Source organism: Rhipicephalus sanguineus, chromosome 2 (assembly GCF_013339695.2).
Source record: "Rhipicephalus sanguineus isolate Rsan-2018 chromosome 2, BIME_Rsan_1.4, whole genome shotgun sequence".
NCBI classification, from domain to species: Eukaryota; Metazoa; Arthropoda; class Arachnida; order Ixodida; family Ixodidae; genus Rhipicephalus; species Rhipicephalus sanguineus.
Genome location: NC_051177.1, coordinates 132,773,390 through 132,793,635, shown reverse-complemented (window position 1 = coordinate 132,793,635; position 20,246 = coordinate 132,773,390). Strand labels below are relative to the sequence as shown.

General features: G+C 45.7%; 1 protein-coding gene across 1 annotated transcript in view; it reads left to right on the top strand.

Moving 5' to 3' along the window:
- LOC119381886 (uncharacterized) overlaps positions 1-20,246 on the top strand; it is a 35,980-nt gene that overhangs the window by 10,781 nt on the left and 4,953 nt on the right. The window contains exons 3-8 of the mRNA XM_037649638.2: positions 6,470-6,592; positions 10,928-10,993; positions 12,767-12,838; positions 13,158-13,229; positions 15,236-15,301; positions 18,054-18,061. Coding sequence (XP_037505566.1) covers positions 6,470-6,592; positions 10,928-10,993; positions 12,767-12,838; positions 13,158-13,229; positions 15,236-15,301; positions 18,054-18,061 — 407 coding nt within the window. The remainder of the gene's footprint in view (positions 1-6,469; positions 6,593-10,927; positions 10,994-12,766; positions 12,839-13,157; positions 13,230-15,235; positions 15,302-18,053; positions 18,062-20,246) is intronic.

Here is a 20,246-nt window from a genome sequence, read left to right as displayed (position 1 = left end):
GTTTCCAAGCTTCATTCTCAAACTTTCGGAGACAATGCTTCCCAGACATGGCTAAATAAACACAGCTGATCTCAAGAATAAAGAGAGATCATACCTGATGCTTTGTCCCCGGCCTGAGATGACAAAAAGCGATAGCCCATTTCGGCACAGGCGGGACTAGAAAGAAGCGAATATCTTGAGGAACATCACATTGTAGGCTCTGGTGCGACACATGTCTTATAACAGCTGAAATGTTATGGTCGCTGTTTGCCGTGTGTCTTAGATTGAGAGTTATTATCATAATGAACAGGCGCGCACTCTCTTCACCCTCTTCTTCACCGCCTTCCTCTTCTTACTCATCGGCTTGCCGTGCGAGCACGTCCGCCGATTTGTCCGGGGTGAGATGCAATAAATCAGATGGTCGACAGAACGAGTACAGATAGGTAGAAAGAAAGAGAAGACAGAAATTCTTCCCACGTCCCCACAATGACAAGACGAACATCCTAACCACTCGGCTATTCAGTTACGCCAGGAGTACATGGCAGAACATAGCAGAACATGACATGCACGCTGGCAGCCTTGTATAGTATAGTATAGCACAGGGGTGGGAAAGAGAAGGTGGGGTAATGAGGATGGAAAGGAGAAGGGGAGTATGAGTACAGAGAAGGAATGACAGGGAGAGAAATAGAAAGAAACAGACAGAAAAAAAAAGAGAACGAGCATAGCCATTTATAATATATAGGATACAGTGTATATATATATATATATATATATATAATACGACGTGTATATCAGAGAGTGGGAAAGAGAGAGGTGACAGGCTAAAAGTCTCGCCAAGCCAGGACCAGTTAGGTGCCCACCAGTGCTGCAGTGACCCAGCCTTGGGCGGCTTAGTGCATGATGGAACAATTTTTTTACACGCAAAATATGATGCAGTTCACTCCTAATTATTCCTCTATTATGCGACGTCACCCATTACTCCTCTAAATAGGCGAACGCTATTAATTCTCGCCACATGACTACAATATTCGGCTTCGGTGTCCGCAATGGAACGCCATCTATAGTCATTATATTGTGGGCTCAATGCAAACAGTCGGCCAGAGCCCTCAAAGAGTACACGGAGGCAGTGAACAGCAGGAATATTTTTACTTGCTGACACCCGCTCCTGAACTGAGCTATAGCGGCGGGCGAGCGCGCGCCGCGGGCGCACGGAAGCAAGAGCCCGAAGATCCTCAGCTGTTTTTCTGTGTGCGCTACTATCGCGTCCATAATATGCACCGGTAGCTTCTGACAGATGGAAAGTTACTGTGCACGCTACAAACAAATGCACGGGGTGCAAGATGATTTCCTGCCTTGCAGATACAAAATTTGTCAAATCATGTGGTGCTTGCTTTTTTACTTCAACCGGTCAGTTATGCTCGCTAGGTTGGCGCCTCACGTTGTATCTGCCATGCGACTTCTAAGGCAGTATGTTTTTTTTTTTTTAAATTTTAGATATGTTGTTACAGCGCTTATATAGCACTTGTCCTGTAAACATATTAGGCAGGTAATTTTTCTGCATAAAACCTGTATGAGTACATTACCAAAAATATCTTCAATGCGTGGCAGCGTAGTGAAATGTTTGATTAATTAATATTAAAGCTACTAATGTATTCTGTTTTACTCGTAGCTTTTAAACATTTTTAACATCGCGCACGTATTCCATATTCGAGTCGCTATTCGAAGGCGGTGTTCTGCCCTACTTGTATTCAATGCGCATTCAAAATTTAAAATATTCGCTTTCCCATACCAGATACACACATTCGATCTAGTAGATTTGGATAAAACCATTGCGACAGTCTCGCTGGCGATAACGGAACCCAAGCGTAAGGTATGCGCTCGAACTAACAGGCTTGTAAGTATAAGTGTGCAAAGAGCGCTTACTTTGAGTAAAAATACAGGCCGTATACCTACGAGGTTTCACAAAGAAGGTTTCATGAATGTCCTAGAAAGATAATGTTTTGTTTAGATTCTCTCAAAATTATAAAACTACATTACTTCTCGAACGTAAGATCTCTACTAGACCGCGTCTGAATGGCCTAGGACCGCCAAACTAAACCTCTGCCTGGTATGCTCGAACGCGTACAAAGCCGCGCTCGTCCATTTGTCTGTAATTTTTATCTCATTGCATTTAAGTATAGCTTGAAGTGGGAACAATTAACCACCTGCCTCGAAATACACGCGATGAGAAATGCTTTTCAAAATTTATCGCGGCATGGTTAAAACAGACAAGTAAACTAACGTTTTACGCCCCCACCTCTTCCACCTCATTTCTTATCTCATAGAAGTGATAATACATTGAAAATAAAAGAAATCAACGCTACAACAAATACCCTTCACTATAAGTTTTTCCAAGGAAGTATTACCTAAAGGAATCAGCGACCACAGCAAATAACTCATTGCTGTACTGAGGTAGATAGTTTTCTATTAGGTGTATAGCGGCATTATCTTTTTCTTGTAGTTCTGTTGTGGTGTCAGTGTCGTTGGTTCACTTGTGTATTTGTCCGACCATAACCCATACCCTGTCTATTTCCATTTGCAATACTGCATTCTGGTGCTGCAGGTGCTTTAAATAGGCAGCCCTTGCCGCCACCCCCTATGAAATGAGATGCTCCGAACATCCATCTATAAATAAGTAAACAAAAAAAGTCACAGTTTCTCCGCAAGGGCTAAGCAATGAATTCGATAGCAAGAAGAGCGGCCCGTGATGGACGCGCTGCAGCTACCGTGCGTCCATCACTACCCGGCAGCTATTTCACGTACGTAGGGACTTCTCATACGCAAACGTGAAAAGTACACGTACGTTACGTGCATGACATCTGAAACGCTTTTAGCTACACGTACGCGACGCGTGGTGAGAGCTACCACGTAGCTCCATCTGCTGAGAATCATGAACACAGCGGTAGCTTGTTCGAGCGCCCGCGCGAGCAGACAGCGGAAGGTCAAGGTTCTCCCTGCGCAAATATAAGAAGCGAGAGAGCGCCCGACTAGGGAACCTACATGACCCGGCCGTTTTAGGTGATGTCAGCCTTTGACCCACTACGTGCCGCCAACGCACCGCCGCCCGTCAAAACACAGTGTTGCCAGACAGCAACGCCGCGCTGGCAGCGGCGGCTGGCCCCAATATGGCGGCGCACAGAATACTATGCACCTTGGTGCCCGCACTGCGTCTACTCCCGGTTGCGTTTAGTTCTCGACAATACGGCGTCGAGCGTTGCGGTAGCGTGTTAAACGCTGCCGGTGAAGCCCTGGATGCTGCGTACCGCTCTGCACTAACCACAACAGAAAGGGCGTGCGAATGTTGCGCTTCCCAGCGAGCCCTGGCCGACGACAACTCTGGTTGGCTCAATTGAAGCGAGGCGGCTGGGACAGTGCGTCTCGTATTTGCTCTCTGAATACTGCGTATTTAGTTCACTGTTTTTTGCTGCAGCACACGTTATATGCCTTTCACGTTGTTCGCGAATGCGTAGATAACCGAAGTTGTCGTTGCTACGTCCACGCATTGCGAGTAGGAAGCCTACAAACGGGACGCGTCCGCGCGTCCGTACCTAGACACGCTCGCTAGTCTTTGCTGTTGCCTCCCTTGCGTGAGTTCGCGTCAGCGTAACCTCAGTATTATGTCGCCATAGGGCCCCTTATACCTTTGCCTAAGATGACATGAAACAGAAAGCCTTCTCATTTCGCTCGATTATATTTATCCTTACCCCGGAAGGTTTCTGCACTTAACGTGCTTTTGCATTGCCTCCGCGATCATAGGCTTGCAACTTTTTATTTTCAACTCGCTGTTAAGCATTGCCTCCGAGGTGGGCACACGTTTCACCAAGCGACGATGGCGTGTGATGACGTTATCATGTGAGGTCATGTGATGAACTCATCATGAAACGTTATGATCACGTCACAAATTTCGGAGCTCTATGACTTCATGATGACGTCACACGGTCGGCTCCTTGATGACATCGATTGACATTCAGGTCATGCGACTTTCGATGCGCCGTCGGCTTGCATGCATTCACCTATCCAGCACGTGACCTCTGGCCTACCGTTATTCCGTTTTCTTGAATCATTTTTGTTGACACCGCCGCCGACAGTGTGTGGCAACATCATCATACGTGTTACGTCATAGTGATTCTCATGATGACGGCATACTTTGGTGTCATACCATGGTATTGCTAATTGATGTACCGCTCGTGTTGACGCCGATGCTGGACGCCAACGACGGTTACATTTCGCGTTGGATGCATCTAAGGCTTTCGCCTTAATAAACCTTTCGCCTGGAAAATGGCCTTCGAATACACGGCAAGTCACTGCTAACCGTGCAGATCAAGATTAACCCTTGTGGAGAGCAAGAGTGCTTCGCGTAGCTGGAGGGAGCGGCGTCTGGCCCCAATATGGCGGCGCACAGAAAAATATGCTGACTTTGGTGGAAGCTGGCAACAGCGTGTCCCATTGCCCGCTGGTTTTGGCTGAGTTTCTTGAAGGCACTTATTGTCTCCACCCTAAAAACGGGCGGTCATGTAGGCTTCCTACGCCCGACGCACTCCTAGCGCCATCTCGCTGGTAATGAAGAAATGCTTATAAGCGCCTCCGTCTCGGAGGACTGCAAACGGTAAAGGGTGTGTATATAACGCTCGCCGTTAGCTACCTCAGGGATGTACGCTTTGTGGAGTAGTGCTTAGCGCACCGCGCTGCGAATTCAGAGGTCGTTGGTTCGATTCCGCGCTTCGAAAGCATTTTTTCTTATTTATTTTTCTTTGGGATATTGATGTATATATACATACTTATACATATACGCAGCATGACGGCGGCGACGGCGACGGCGACGGCAAAAATCAGCCGAGACTGTCCATATAATTGCTATCGCAATAAAATAAATAGTTTGGCGAAGCTTGCGCTCAGTCGCGCAAGGCTTGAAACAATGAAACGGGCCGATTCTAATGAGTAACCTGGTTGCTTCTTAACAAGTAGATGCTAGGTGACAAACAAGCTAGCTAGGCGATGCTAGGTTGCTTTTACGTTGATTCTCAGCGCAGAGAGGTTCTAGTTAAACCACCGACAGTCACAGACACGACAAGGGTATCCGAGCTCCAGAGACAGAGCCTCGCGCTGAAACCGAGCGTTCGCACCTCTCATAGATCTACGGGCACGTCGTCGTTGGCGTAGGCCTTCCATCGCTTCTCGGTCTTCTCGAAGCCGCGGTTGCCTTTCCCGTTCCCTATAGTATTATCTCGTTGTATGTACTAGGGGTATTCGCCTCGCCACCGTCACTTTGCAGCCATTTGTAGGCCTAACTGTTGTCTTGTTCCTTTTTGAGGGTACAGTGGTGAGGAGAGAGGTTTACCGAATTTCTGTGGCACATCGCCGTTTATGATGATGATAATTTTGGGGTTGGCAGCAGAACAGCGTATACTCGTTAAGATGGTGATTGTTTTCTGCCATCGACTCACAAGGAACGATTTGCTAAACGGCTTCGCTGTTAAAAAATAAACAGAAATGCTCATGAAAACCTTTTGTGTCGATGGCTTGATTTACAGTGAAGAGGTGACTTTGATAAATTCACCAAGCATGATACAGCGGAGAGCCACGATGGCTGTCAATATTTCCAGTAAGGAATTACAGAAGTAGTTCAAAGCGCCGAACTTCATATAAGCGTTATGCACTTTTATATAGTAAAAACGCATTGTAATGCTTTCAAATTAATTGCAATAGTTTTTATATCCAGGTCACACTCAAATGACCAAGTGGGACTCGCAGCCATAGATTTTTACGGAACATATTTCACTTGCGTTCTGACATAAATATTACACATGTAAAACAAGTCAGGTATCAGGTAATATTTGCGTAGGAATTTAGGGGAAATATCCAATTCAAGTGAAACATTACACGGAGCCAAAAAGTGCGGCAGAGCTAACGTAATCCTACATTCTCCTAGCATCTCCTCCGTCGCCATTTTGTTTTTACTGTGAAGCAGCATGTAACTAGGTCATTTGTAGCTCCGCGAAGTTGCCCTTTTAACAAAAAAATACCTAGCAGGTATGAGACACATAAATTGAGCAAAAAAAGAGAGAAAAAGCGGTAATCACTAAATGCACATGTATAAATAAGTATATGAATGAACAAATAAAATATATAAATAAAGAGGCAAATAGCGCGCTGCACTTTTGGCGCACGCAATCAAGGTCGATGTAGTTTCGGTGAGGGTGCGCTGAAATCGACAGGGGCTTTCTTTGCCCTACCTCAAAATTCTGTCTCACTGCTGTGCCTTGTACTACTCAGCTACCCTCGCCATCCACCTTCGCATAGTAAATGACCATTAAATTTTTAACCTTGCTGTACACCACCTTTTGGCCGTGATAGCCTACATAGTGTGCACTGGCAACTTGATTGGCAATGTTATATGAATGTTTTCTTCACGCAGAGTATGCAGTAATAGCAATTGTTTTACCTATTGCAGCATTCAAAGTACCTTTTTTATGTCATCTTGGCCGTAACGAGTGTGAGTTAAAAAGTGACTGCCCCGAAGATAGGCAGTCGTGGATTTTTGGTTGCGGAAAGGGATATGTTTGTTGCAAACCTGGTAAGATGGCTTCGTTTCTATGACTTTGCTTGTTTCTGTTGATAGCAACAATAATTTGATCGCATAAAACTGAGTGAACATCACGCACCTGTATAGCTTGAATCATAGAATTAGTGCATGATTGTTGGTGGAAATGGTCAGGCGATATTCGTTTTTAAGAAAATATTGTGCTCTTCACGCCACTAGCGACAAAATGTAAATTAGTGATAAAGGAGGCGTCTGCAGAGCTCTGCTGTGCAAAAAATGAAAGCGTGTTTCTTTAACTGTCAGCAAGCTCTGACATCGCTGCATTTTAGTCAGCGTATGCACAGTTCATGCACATTTCGTTTCGGCATAACGCTTCACACACTTCAGCAAATACGGAGCATTCATTTGTGATCAAAAGACACTTGAACCGTATAAAGTGGCGGAGAATCTACTGAAGCGGAAAACCGCTGAAGTGGCAAACAATCTACCGTCTTTGTAAATGAATTATTCTCAGCTCCTATGCATGTGTGCTCATGTGTCAGGCAATGATGTTCGCTCTCGATTCCTCTGTTTGAAGCATAAAATACTTTCAGCACCCGTTATCGAAGGCCTTCGAGTGACATTGAGCCAAAAGCCCGCCTGGGTATCTGGGGACTCAAACGGAACCTTCGGGTATCATTGCGAAAACAAAACGTGAACATTGGGAACTCAGCCAAACGTTTAAACATATGCCGTCTCTGACTGCAACCACTTTGTACAGGACCGCATCTCAGCCATTAGATACAGCTCAAACAAATTGCAGACAATATTTCTTCCTTGTTCTTCTCGGTGTTTGTTCACACAATCATTGAAGCTGTCTCTTCTAGTATGCTGAACATTAGCAATTGCCCATAGCGACGTTCCATAGTCCCATCCGCTTTCTCGTTGAAACCCCAGCGCCATGTCTGGGCTCTTATAAACGCTAGCGGCTGCGCTCCGCCAGACCTTTTTCCTGAGGCAATGGCTTCACTGCGCGGAATGGTGCCTCCTTCGAGCGGTGGCTCTACGATGCATGCGGCGCACCACACTGTATGGCGCCTTACATTGTGGCTAGTAAAATCTCCAACTAGTCTGCTTTGCCGGTAGCCATTTGAAACTTACACATACGGCCGATTATGGAGGGCCAGTTCAGTTTTTATATGCATCTATAGAACCTTCCGTAATATGTAAATTCCAAACGCTGTAATATAATTACCGATCATATTTTGTCATAATAACCGATCAGATTTTATCGGGTACATCAATCTGCTATGCCGATGCTTTTGCGCTTACATTTTTTGCGGAAGAAAAATGTTGCATAAACAATACCTGTACAATAGGCATTTGTGATTACACTTAGGCGCCGCCGCTCTTGCCACCACCGCCACCTGTTCTGCTCTGGCCGTCACCCAAGTGCCAAGAGTTATACCGATGCGGCCGCAGAGCAGTAATTGCAGCGCACCGCCGTTTTACAGCGAAATCTGTTATGAGATCACAAGAAAGGCCGTTTTTGGCGCCTTAGTTGTCCGCCGCTGCCGCCGCCGTGGAAGAGTAAAATAACAACCAAGCGTCACACAACGCGAATGCTGTAACCAGGCGTCACACAATGCGAATTGCGCCACGAGTGGGTTGTTGAATGCTTGCAACCCATTACAAAGGGCTCTGCCATAATTCTTCGTCGTCATCAGCCACAGCATCAACAAAGCGCGCATAATGACTTACAGGTGTGTAGCGGATACCACGATCCTCCGCAGAATGATGAAAAATTGTATAGTGGCTGCTTCCCTACTTCACAAAAATTTTGATCATTTCTAGCGCAGTGTGTTCTTCGCAAGTGCACTTCTATTGGTTGCCGAGGAAGCCAATAAAGCTCCCATGATCCATTTCCTGAGGGTCTCAATAAAGTTATTTCCCTCTCTCTCTCTCTCTCTCTGACATATGTTATACAGGGTGGTAGGAGAGTTAAATAACGACCGGGCGTCACACAATGCGAATGACATAACAAGTGGGTGCTTAAAGACTCAGCCATAATTCTTCATCGTTATCAGCCGTCGCATCAAGAAAGTGCACATAATGCCTTACAGATTGTACCTCGCTTCTCTCTATTAGAACGACTGATAATGTTGTCGTGGGTGCTTCCCAACTTCACAAAAATTATGATTTGTGGCGTAGTGGGTACGTTGCTAGTGTACTTGTATTAGTAGCCCCAAGAGAGTTTATGACGGGCTCTCGAAATGCCGCTCTTCCAGCTTTCGCTGTGACTGTGCTGCGCTTTCCGCGCAGGCCTGACGTTTCCTTTTTCTTTTCTTTTAATGCCAACGGGGAATCTGCACATAAAATACATCACGTCCTCAGAAGTTGTCCTATCTTTCTCTCCTCGAGAAGTCTCATGAGGATTGCATGAACTCTACCCCGCTGCGTCCTCCAGGATTGAAGGGTGACGTCCCAACTTACTGGGATAGTATATTTTTGGAGTCTTGTACCTACTGCACTGTACATAGACAACTGAAATTAATAAATATATCGCTATGTTTACGCATGTTTGTTCCTTTCATTTTTACTCGTGTAAATCAATAAATAAAGATTTGGCGCTTTTTTTTCTAAAATAGCGAAATCAAGAAACCAACACTGCGCTAAATTTCAGGGAAACCTAGAGCATGATTAAGTGTCTATCATATTTCAAATGTTTGTAATCAAAATGGGGTTATTCCTGATTCACCTTCGCCATCAAGCATAGAACTCGATAGCGTAATCGGGCCCCGTGCACATCGCCTTCTCAGTTGCTAGCCTCGCTTCGGTTTTCACGTGGATGCCTCAACCATGCCGCAAGAAAACGAACGTCTGTGCGCTTAACATTGGTCGTTTCAAACTATCCTAGATTGCCTAAATGTGCACTACGAGATAATTCTTCCTTCTGCGAATCAGCGAAGGTCCCAATACGCGTGCGTAAGGCAACACGCGAACCTACACAGCTGCTCACTTTGCTCGAGTTTTTGCTGCTGATGATGATTAAATATGTCTGAGCGCGATGCAATCAGTGGGCCTTTAAAACACCCACTCGTTCGCAATTCACATGCTTTGACACATGCAGCCATGCTTTGCTTCTGCCACGCAATATTATATGCGTTAAGGAGACTCCTCCAGCTATATGACATCATTAGTGTTTTTTTGACGCGAAGTAGCTTTTGCGCTGGGCTTTGTCCGTAGTTCCGTTGGCGACCGTCCGCTTTCTAAAACCTACCATAGCCATCTGTAACATATTGAGCGCACGCTCGCGCCAAGGAGAAGTCTTCTTCATCTTGATCTTCGACCACCTTGATGATACGTGCAGAGCACTTTAGGGGCCCGGGCTGCCGTATGCTGTCCTAGCTTGGCGTAACGCAGACAAAACCACGTGTTCGGGCACGCGCTAGCGCGTTCGGGCCTGTGCAAGGGGCTGGGTAAGACGTTGTGGCCTCTCGCCCTTAAACTCTCTCAGCATTCAGGTGATGGCGCCGGCGAACGAGATTCTGCAGACGCGCGATGAACCAACGCGTTGTATCCTAGCCAGAACGCTCTGGAACGCGTCAGCGCGTTCGGGCCTGTGTAAAGGGCTGGATAAGATGCTGTGGCATCTCCCCCTTACGCTCTTTCACCAATCACGTGATGGCATTGGGGAACGAGATTCTGCAGACACGCGATGAACCCGCGTGGCGTGCTCCAACAAGAGTTCGGGAGGAGTAACAGCAACAGCAACTGCAGTGAATGCCTAGTGTGCTCCACATACAAGGACGCGTTAACATCGGGCAAGGTGCCCGTGATGAACGGAACTTTAAGTTGGCCCATGCGCTCCTTCGCATCCCCACATGGTTCCCATTAGTGGGAGATGGTGAATTTTTTTTTCTTTTGTGCGTAGTAGCTTCAAGCTTACCAGCCACCTTCTGATAAGATTTTGAAGAACGTTCCTTGTTTTTTCTGGACTTGAACATTGCATGCATGTTAGCCTTTGAATACTTGTGTAGTAGTACTTGTGCGATTGTTGTCGCTGACTCAATGCAACACTGAGTTATATAATCTGTTATTTGTTATTAGGCATTGTAATCAATAACATAAAACAAAAAAATGGCGCGGTTCTGTGGTACAACGCCTGCTTCCCACGTAGCAGGCCTGAATTCAATTCTCGCTCGAACTGAAGGTTTTTAATATTTATTTTATTTGCGTCCCTCCACTATGGCGCCTCTCATTATCAGATCGCCAGTTTGCCAGTTTGGCTGATGTATCTTTTGCCTCAGCTCAGCGTAGTACTGTTCAGAACACCATTTGAACATTTGTAGAAACGTGTTTTATTCCTCTGTTCTTCTTCGCATTCAGGACATGAAGTCGAGGTCACCCGAGCAGAAAAACTAGAAAGTTTCCATAGAGCCGAAGAGACCTCCGGTACGTTACACCTATAAGTCGTATTCTTGAAAAAATGAGATACCCTGTGTACGCAAGAATTGGCGATTGGACGCATTTTCTTATTGCTTCCTTGGAAAGCATCATTGTCTTCACGCCAAACTTTGCTTTGTAAACCTTCGCAAACATATCATAATACAACGGAATCGAAACCCGCTGAGACATGCCTAGCGATTTGTAGTTCCAAACTTTCTTGGAACAGCATGGGGACAATACGTATTTATCGCCATCTGAAAATTAGCAGTGACTCTCGTTCTCTTAGTTTTTGAATGGGTGGAGCGCAATGGCAAAAATTCTTTTTGGGCACGAGGGTGATACATCCAATACACACGATTTTCGCTAATCGGGAAAACAATATCTAAAAATGCCGTATCCTGTGTTCTTCCTCCCTGTTTGAGCGTTTGCGCCAGTCTCTTCGAATAAATATAGCACTAAAGACAATGAACAATGCGCCACTTTATTTTGTTGGTCCAATGTACGAACCCTTCACAGCGGGGTGGACGCACCTCTTCAAAAAAGGCGAGCCCGCTTCCACGGTTCGTGCGCGCCGCCCCCTGCTTTATAATATTACCCCCCCCCCCCCAATTTTCAGCGCCACAGCGCTTAGCAGCAGCAAAAAACTGCATTTTTCTCTGGTTCACATCAAGTGGACGTAACTCCTAAAAAAAAGAACGCCACATGTAGCACTAAGTGTGTGCTGTCGGGCTACTTTCGATGGAGGCGAAAATGCTACAGGCCCGTGTACTTAGATTTAGGTCTATGTTGAAGAAAAGCAGGTGATCGAAATATCCGGAGTCATGCACTACGGCATCCCTGATAAACATATCATTGTTTTGGGAAGTTAAACCCCAACAATCAATAATTATGCTGTCGGAATAGTTTCTATAAAGCTGAAGTTGACTTGACCGACTGAAATACTCTGACAGGGACGAAGAAGACGGTACGCGGATTGGAGCGCAATCGCTTCACACCACTCAAGCATGCCTACAAAACCAAAGAAAATAATATGATTTGTAGAAACACCGCTCCAGCAAGTACTATCACCCAGAAAGCTACGCACAATCTAATAAATGGTCACGTAAGAAACGCTGATACCACGCTAAGTCAATTTCGGTGTGTACAAATCCTCAGCCAGTTCGCGAGCCAACCGTTTTGCAAATAAAGTTTATTGAGCTCAACTCAACTTGGTCTTTAAATTTCTGTAAAATGCATGCGTTGTCCAGCATTGTTTTACACGTGCATTCGTTATATTGATAAGGCAAAAGAGATCCTGTCCCATTTCTGATGAACGAGGCGTGCTCTGCTAAACACAACACCGTTTGAACATTCGCTGAAACACGTTTTCTTCCTGTGTTCTTTTTCAGATTCAGAACGTGAATTAGAACACACCCGAGATGAAAAGCGAGATATTGCTCCAGGAGCCGAAGATACCGCTAGTATGTTGTACACAGAAGCCATATTCTTCAAAAAAATGAGCTACTACTGTGTGTACCAGAGGAACGAGGATTAGACGCTTGCTTATCGCTTCCTTGGAAAGCATCGTTCTCTTCACACTGAATATTCGTTAGCGCTGCTTCGCCAACATATGCTAATACAAAGTAAGGGAAACGCGCCGAAGCATGCCAGGAAATTTGTAGTTGCAAGCCTGTTGCGGCCAGTTTGCCCCATGTATATTTGCCCCAGCTGAGCGGAATTTTGGCACAACACCGTTTGAACATTCGCTGAAACATGTTTTCTTCCTGTGTTCTTTTTCAGATTCAGAACGTGAATTAGAACACACCCGAGATGAAAAGCGAGATATTGCTCCAGGAGCCGAAGATACCGCTGGTATGTTGTACACAGAAGCCATATTCTTCAAAAAAATGAGCTACTACTGTGTGTACCAGAGGAACGAGGATTGGACGCTTGCTTATCGCTTCCTTGGAAAGCATCGTTCTCTTCACACTGAACATTCGTTAGCGCTGCTTCGCCAACATATGCTAATACAAAGTAAGGGAAACGCGCCGAAACATGCCAGGAAATTTGTAGTTGCAAGCCTTTTGCGGCCAGTTTGCCCCATGTATATTTGCCCCAGCTGAGCGGAATTTTGGCACAACACCTTTTGAACATTCGCTGAAACACGTTTTCTTCCTGTGTTGTTTTTCAGATTCAGAACCTGAATTAGAGACCACCCTAGCAGAAGAGCGAGAAGTTTCTCCAGGAGCCGAAGCCACCACCGGTACGTTGTACCTAGAAGCCATATTCTTCAGAAAAATGAGCTACTCTTTTTACCAGAGAAACGAGAATTGGACGCTTCGTTACCGCTTCCTTCGAAAGCATCGTTCTCTTCATGCATAACTTTCGTTAGACCAGCTTCGCCAACATATGCTAATACAAAGAAAGGGAAACGTGCCAGAACCATGCCTAGAAATTTGGCGAGCCTTTTCGAACACCGTTGGAATAAGACATTTGGCGCCATATGCAAACTAGCAGTGACTATCACTGTGTTTGATGACGTTGAGCACAATGGCGAAAATATTTTTGATGCACGAGGATGACACATTTAACACACATGGTTTGCGTTAAAAGAATATCAAAAATTGCACTATCCTATGTGATTCGTGCCTGTCTGAGTACTTTCGCCAGCCAATTCCACTTCAAATAAGTATAGCAGTAGACAATGGACAGAACAACCGTCTATTTTATTGTTCCAACGGACGAAATCTTCACAGCGGAGATGATACAGCTCTCCAGAAAAAGGCAGCCCGTTTCCACAGTTTTTTCTATTCTTTTTTCTAAATCCAGGGTACTACTTTCTGCACCCCCCTCCAAGCTCTACGATACACCCACTCTCCCCTTCCCCCCATCTTCAGCGCCACGCCGCTCAGCAGCAGCAGCAGGAGCGAAAAACCGTATTTATCGATGTATCACTTCAAGTGGACTTAACTCTTCTGAAAGAAATAACACCACATATAGCTTCGTAGTGGCTGCTATCGGACTAATTTCCATGTTAGAGGCCCAGGTACTTAGATTTAGAGGCACGTTAAAGAACACGGAGTGCTCTAAATTTCCGGAGTCCTCTACAACGGCATCTTTCATGATCATATCGTAGTTTTCAGACGTTAAACCGCAACCATGAGTAATTAACCTGTCGGGCTAATTGGTACATAGCTGAAGTTTAATTCACCAATTGAAATACTCAGACAGGTACGAAGAACACAGGACGCGGATTGGCGCGCACTCGCAAGTAAGTTTATTCTAAGTGCGGAGCACTTTAGAGGCCCGAATTTTCGTTCATTCATACATCTCATGTTGCGTGACCACGCTCAGAATAAATCGCTCTATAGAGGCCATAACCAGGCTAGCATTGCTCAAAACCGGGTCAACATGAACGAACAAGGTCTAAAATATATTAGTCACAGAAACAACCAAGAAATAATTTCGATGTTTAACCTAAAATTGCTAGAAACATTTCGGAGGCACTCGACTGACTCCGGCGGCACACAAGAGAGGGCGCCACCGCCTCGTCGGGCAAGTGAATGCCCTGCTTCTGTGGTTCGCCGCCGGCACTGCGACGCAAAAAATGAAGGGGGAAACAACATGACGGAACTCGCTGCAGATGACGCATATCTTAATTGCCGTAACAAGAACGGAGTCGTCGACAAAACACAGCAAAAAGTAGCGCGCATGTCGCTCACCGAGTTTTCGAATCACGCTAACAAGATTCTGCTCGTGCCAGGAAAACCTAACATACCTCAAACACTGGCGTCGTCGACGCTTTCGTCAACGAAGCAGTGGGAAATCTACGAACGGGAATCGCTGGATGCACGTGCTACGCACCTGCTCAGGTTACACAGCAGTGGCGCTGTCATACGTTTTTTTTTCCTACAAATAACGTGATTTGTAGGAACACCCCTTAATGAACACACATCAACAAGAAAGGTACAAAAAATAAGATAAATGGTCGCGTAAGGAACGCTTATGCATCTATAACGGGATTTCGGTGTGTACTTAGCTTCGGCAAGTTCCCGAGAAACCTTCTCATTACTTTTTAGTGAAATGCATGCGTCGTCGTTTAATGGTTCACAAGTGCGTTCCTTGTACTGATACGGCAAATGAGATCCTGTCCCATTTCTGATAGACGAGGCGTGCTCTGATAAATGGTCATAAATAAGGCCTCCAGTATGGCCGATGTATATCTTGCCATGACTCAGCTTTTCTTCATGTGTTCTTTTTCTCATTCAGCACTTCAAATAGATGATATCCGAGCAGAAAAACGAGAAAGTTATCAAGGAGCCGAAGACAGTACCGGTACGTTATACTAGAAACCATATTCTTTAAAGGATGAGCTACTCTGTGTGTGTATGCAATGACGGTTGGACGCATTTTCTTATCGCTTCAGGGGAAAGTATTATTCTTTTGATGCCGAACTTTATTTAGCAAAGCTTCACAAACATATCTTAATACAAAAGAATAGAAACCCGCCGAGACAGGCCTATAAATTTGTAGTTCCAAGCTTTTTTAAACGGTAAGGAGGCCAGACATATCTATAGCCATCTGCAAACTAGCAGTGACTATCGCTGTCTATAGTCTCGGAACAGGCGGACTGAAATGGCAAACAGTCACTATGGGCACGAGGGTGATACATCCAACACATATGATTTTCGTTAATCTTAAAAAGATTATCTGAAAATAGCTGTATTCTGTGTTCTGCGTCCCTGTCGGAGTATTTGCGCCCATCAATTTAACTTCAAGTAAATATAACAGTAAAGACAATGAACAAAGCGGCGGATTACTTTATTGTTCCAACCGACGAACTCTTGACGGCGGTACGATGCAGTTTTCCAGTAAAAAGGTGAGACCTCTTCCGCGGTTTTTCGAATTTTTTTCTTCTAAATCCAAGGTACTACTTTCTGCACCCCGCCTCACAATTCCTCCTCCCCAAACCCCTCTTCAGCGCGACCACTCCACCGCCGATCCGTTGAACCCCGCGTCGTTCACGCGCGGCCGCCGGAGATTTCTGACCGGCGCACAGGTGTATTTCCGATAAGCACTGAACTTTGCGGACCCTTGAGCAGGCAGCACGTTAATGTGTGCTAGCGTCCGCAAAGGTACTACCATAGCCGGATGGCAGACATTTCCATGTCGGTGGTCACATCTGATTTGAGTCTTTGCAGGTAGCGGCGCATAAAATGAGAGCTAGACAATTTAGTTTTCTCTTTTTGCTTATGCTTTCTGTCTGTCTTCAAGGTTATTGTCGAAGCAAAGCTGACTTATACGTTCCTTGGAACTTTTTTAGTGGCCGAAAAATTATATATTTTTTCGCATGATCATGCCTTACTTTGTATGGCGCTTCGCATGGGGAACAATGAGGCAACATAACTTCCTTGTTCCACTCATCGTTGGTATAGTATTTTGAGAATTTATTCGGTTTCGGCAGGTTAAACCCCAACAATTATTAATAATATTATTTTGAGAATTTATTCATGACTCACAAAGTTCATGTAGCCATTATCAGGAATTTGCAAGCTAATTTACGCTGTCTTATTACCATGTTCGTCTGCTCATGTTGCGCACTAAAAAGAAATGACCTATTTGGCGCATCTTTCCGTCCCACAAGAATCACTACCTCCTGGGTTGCTTGTGTTTCCTTTCTTTGAAACAAGGCGCTCGCTATATTCCAGTCATGAAACATATAACACACAGCGATCACCCACTCAATTGATGACCTTGATGTACAAGATTTAAGTGCACGTTTTACAACCCCATGTAGTCGACATTTCCGGAGCACTCCACTACGGCGTCCCTCATAATCATATCGTGACTTTGCACGTTAAACCCAAATATTGATTATCATTAACATTGAAGTAGCGGGTGCGCAGGGATAACGCAAGGAAATCATCTCATATAGATCACGACCTACTGTACTCCTGACCTGCCCAAAAAGCGGGGTTCCTATGGCAGCGCACGTCCCCACTCTCGTTCAACCGCTGGCCGTAGGTGGCGCTACCTCTAACATGTTCGTCTGCCACTCTGCGACCGTTTGGATGGCGCTGGAGTAAGAACGCCTCTATGCTGTGACGAACTGCCGGCATTACGTGACTGTTTCTGCAAACTTAGACGGAGCGTCGTGTGAGCTATACAGTGTGGTTAAGTATTTACTGCACACTGGTTGACTAACATCAGAAGCCGTAGACTTGCATAGCGTATAACGGCTGTGTCATTTTAACTGCAAGAAAAAAGTTCCAATTCACTTTCCGTATTCTTATTTCTGAAGAATTTTGCGTTTATGCCTAATAATTACACAATATGAGCGCTCTGCGCTGGCGAAACATCACCACAAGCTGATGTCAGCGAACAGGTGTTGACTAGCGGCACAACGATCGTAGGTTACGTTCCTAGCGGCAGGATGTATGAACTAGAATGTGGGCGCTGGTGAGGGGACATCTGGGCAGGTCAGGAGTACAGTAGGTCGTGATATAGATGGCGGTTGCTGTGGAACAGAACGATGCAATAAATATTCTCGTTGTTGTTAGGCGGAAGTAATATTAGATATTATTGCACCTCTTGAATAGGGAAAAACTAGCTGCCGTGCAGCGAAAGGATGAGCAGCCAACAGAAAAAATGTGGGCTCACACTTGTCTCGTAATACACACCAACAAACTATTGATTGCCGTACAGGTGGGGTATAAAATGTCCCTTTTACCTTCTACCTAAGGCACACTGGTCACTGTGGTAACCGAGCACAAGTGGTAGCTAATCGGAGGCCCCCATCTAATCTATCTTTCCGTTCTGTAGATTGTAAATATACGCCAAAATTAGGTGAATGCAGTTTCCTACAGACACGAGAACAAATAATCAAGTGCAACGGTTAAAGCCTGGTACGTCAATGTTAGTGGAAACACAGCGTGAGCCAGCCATCGAGCAACCTACATAAAGAAAAAAATGAAACGTTGAACAGACAACTCTCGCAGAGACACCAAGTGTGTCGAATTGACAGGTGGCGCTACACATACACGTATCTGCAGATAAGTTTCTGTGTCACCTTGTTTTTCCGCCGCAGCGGGCCTTGTTAGTTGATAATCTTTGCCTCCTCTGTATCTCCGTGTTCGCACGCCTGCCCCATGATGGATCTTTACAAACCAGCTTAATTTTTTTGAGATTTGAGATTTGATATTTGATTTATTTTTCTGTAGGTACAACAGAAAAAAAACGAAGCAAAAGCAAAAGGCTACATAGCCTGACGGAGGCTTTTCCTCCGAAATACAGTCTCGCAAAAAAAATAATTACATAAAATAAAAACTGTAATAACATGTCATACACAACTTAGACACAATCAGAGAACATCATTTTATACAGATACAGTTTGCAAATTCTGATGAAACATATAACCATCACAAACATAAAAAAGGAACAGGACAGTAAATAGTACTGAAGTACCTAAAAAAACATCGTTATCGCAATATATGCAATAGGTGACGTAAAGAAAGCGTCTGCAGACACAAATTCCTACGTTCTAAGCTTGTGTGCACATACATCATGTTCAGTAATTCTATGAGTAGAAGAACGTTTCCAATATTAGGGTGGGGCTGCTATAATATCTATCTATCTATCTATCTATCTATCTATCTATCTATCTATCTATCTATCTATCTATCTATCTATCTATCTATCTATCTATCTATCTATCTATCTATTGTAGCGAAGCCTTGGAGATGAGTAATATGTTGGTAACATAAAAAGTGATGCTGCCCTGAGTGACTTGCGCGGTCACGAAAGGTACCAGCAACCCTTTCTTAGTGAAAACATGGTTAGCTGGCGAAAGGAGTGCAATGGTGTCGGAGCGACCGGTGCAGTAGACTGGCACATCCATTGACGAGATTGGAGGCACATTGGTATCGTCCCTGACGAAGATCTTCGTCAATGCCGATGGAATGTCTTCCGGCGTCAAATGTGAGAACGGTGAGAGTTCTAGTGCAGCTGGTGCACAATGACTTACGGCGTCGGGACGGGAGAGAAAATCCCATCCCTGGATGAGGTCGTGAGAACACGCAGCAATTATGATGAACTCGACGTCGTACAGAACATCCTGAATGACGACCCGAGCAGTGCATACTGCTGTAGGCCTAATACTCTGACAGCTGGCGGTACGGATGGACATCCCAGAAAGTGGCGTCATCACTTTTCGGAGTATGCGGCAAAGTTTTGCGTCCATAATGATTACGGCGGCTCCAGTGTCGATAAGGGCACATGCGCGAACACCGTCCACAAACATGTCTATGACATTTGATGGACTATGCCGAGGGCTTTTACAGTTCGATAGCGTCGCAGCCCTTGCCTCGCGTACTGCGACGGCTAGCTTTCCTGCTCTCGTTCGACAGAACGTGGGCGCATCGGTGACAGTGACAGTGGTAGTAGAATGCATGGCTGGACTGGCTGGTGGCGGGTGACGCGACTCGAGGCGGCTACACGCGATTGCAGTAGCGTTCCACGTGACCGGCATAACCGCATGCAAAGCAGATGGGCCGATTGTCAGGTGTGCGCCATCGGTTCGCCGAGGCAGGTCCCGTCCATGTCGCAGGATGCGACCGACGGGGTGGCTGCTGAAATGACTGCATGGTGGGCTGCAGTCGGGGCCTAGGGATGATGGAAGCATACGTATCCGACACGCCCGCTTCGAAGGACGGAGATCTAGCGGCGGCTTCGGCGTAACTCAGTGGGGCAGCTGCAGGGATTGCTTGGGGCATCTTGGTGACCCCGGTGATCCCCGCACATTGGTACATTGGTGCGAGGGGAATGTCTCGGTGGAGTGGAGCCCCTCGAAGTCGCACAAGTTCTGGACGCACCCGGTGACTCAAACTGTAATGTTTCCCGTGCCATTGATCACGCGGTGATGTAATTTGTCCCTTCATTGCTGGCAACCTTACGTCGGTCCAGCGCTTCCAGCTGCTGTCCCTGTTGGAAGAATTTCGTTCTTCGTTCGATGTCGGGCAAACTTCTCTCGGCAGCACGTCCGCTGGTACGTATCGCATTGGCACTGGCAGCCAACAACCACTGTAGCGTGTCTTCTTATCGGAAGCAGTTCGCGTGTCTTCTTGTCGGAAGTAGTTGAGGCCATTCTCAAAGAGTGCCATGCTGTTCCAAGGCAAAACTACTCCTTACCACCCACAGGCGAATGGTCTAAGAATGTTTTAACCGCACGCTCGGCGACATGCTCTCAATGTACGTCGCCTCCGACCACACTGATTGAGATGTC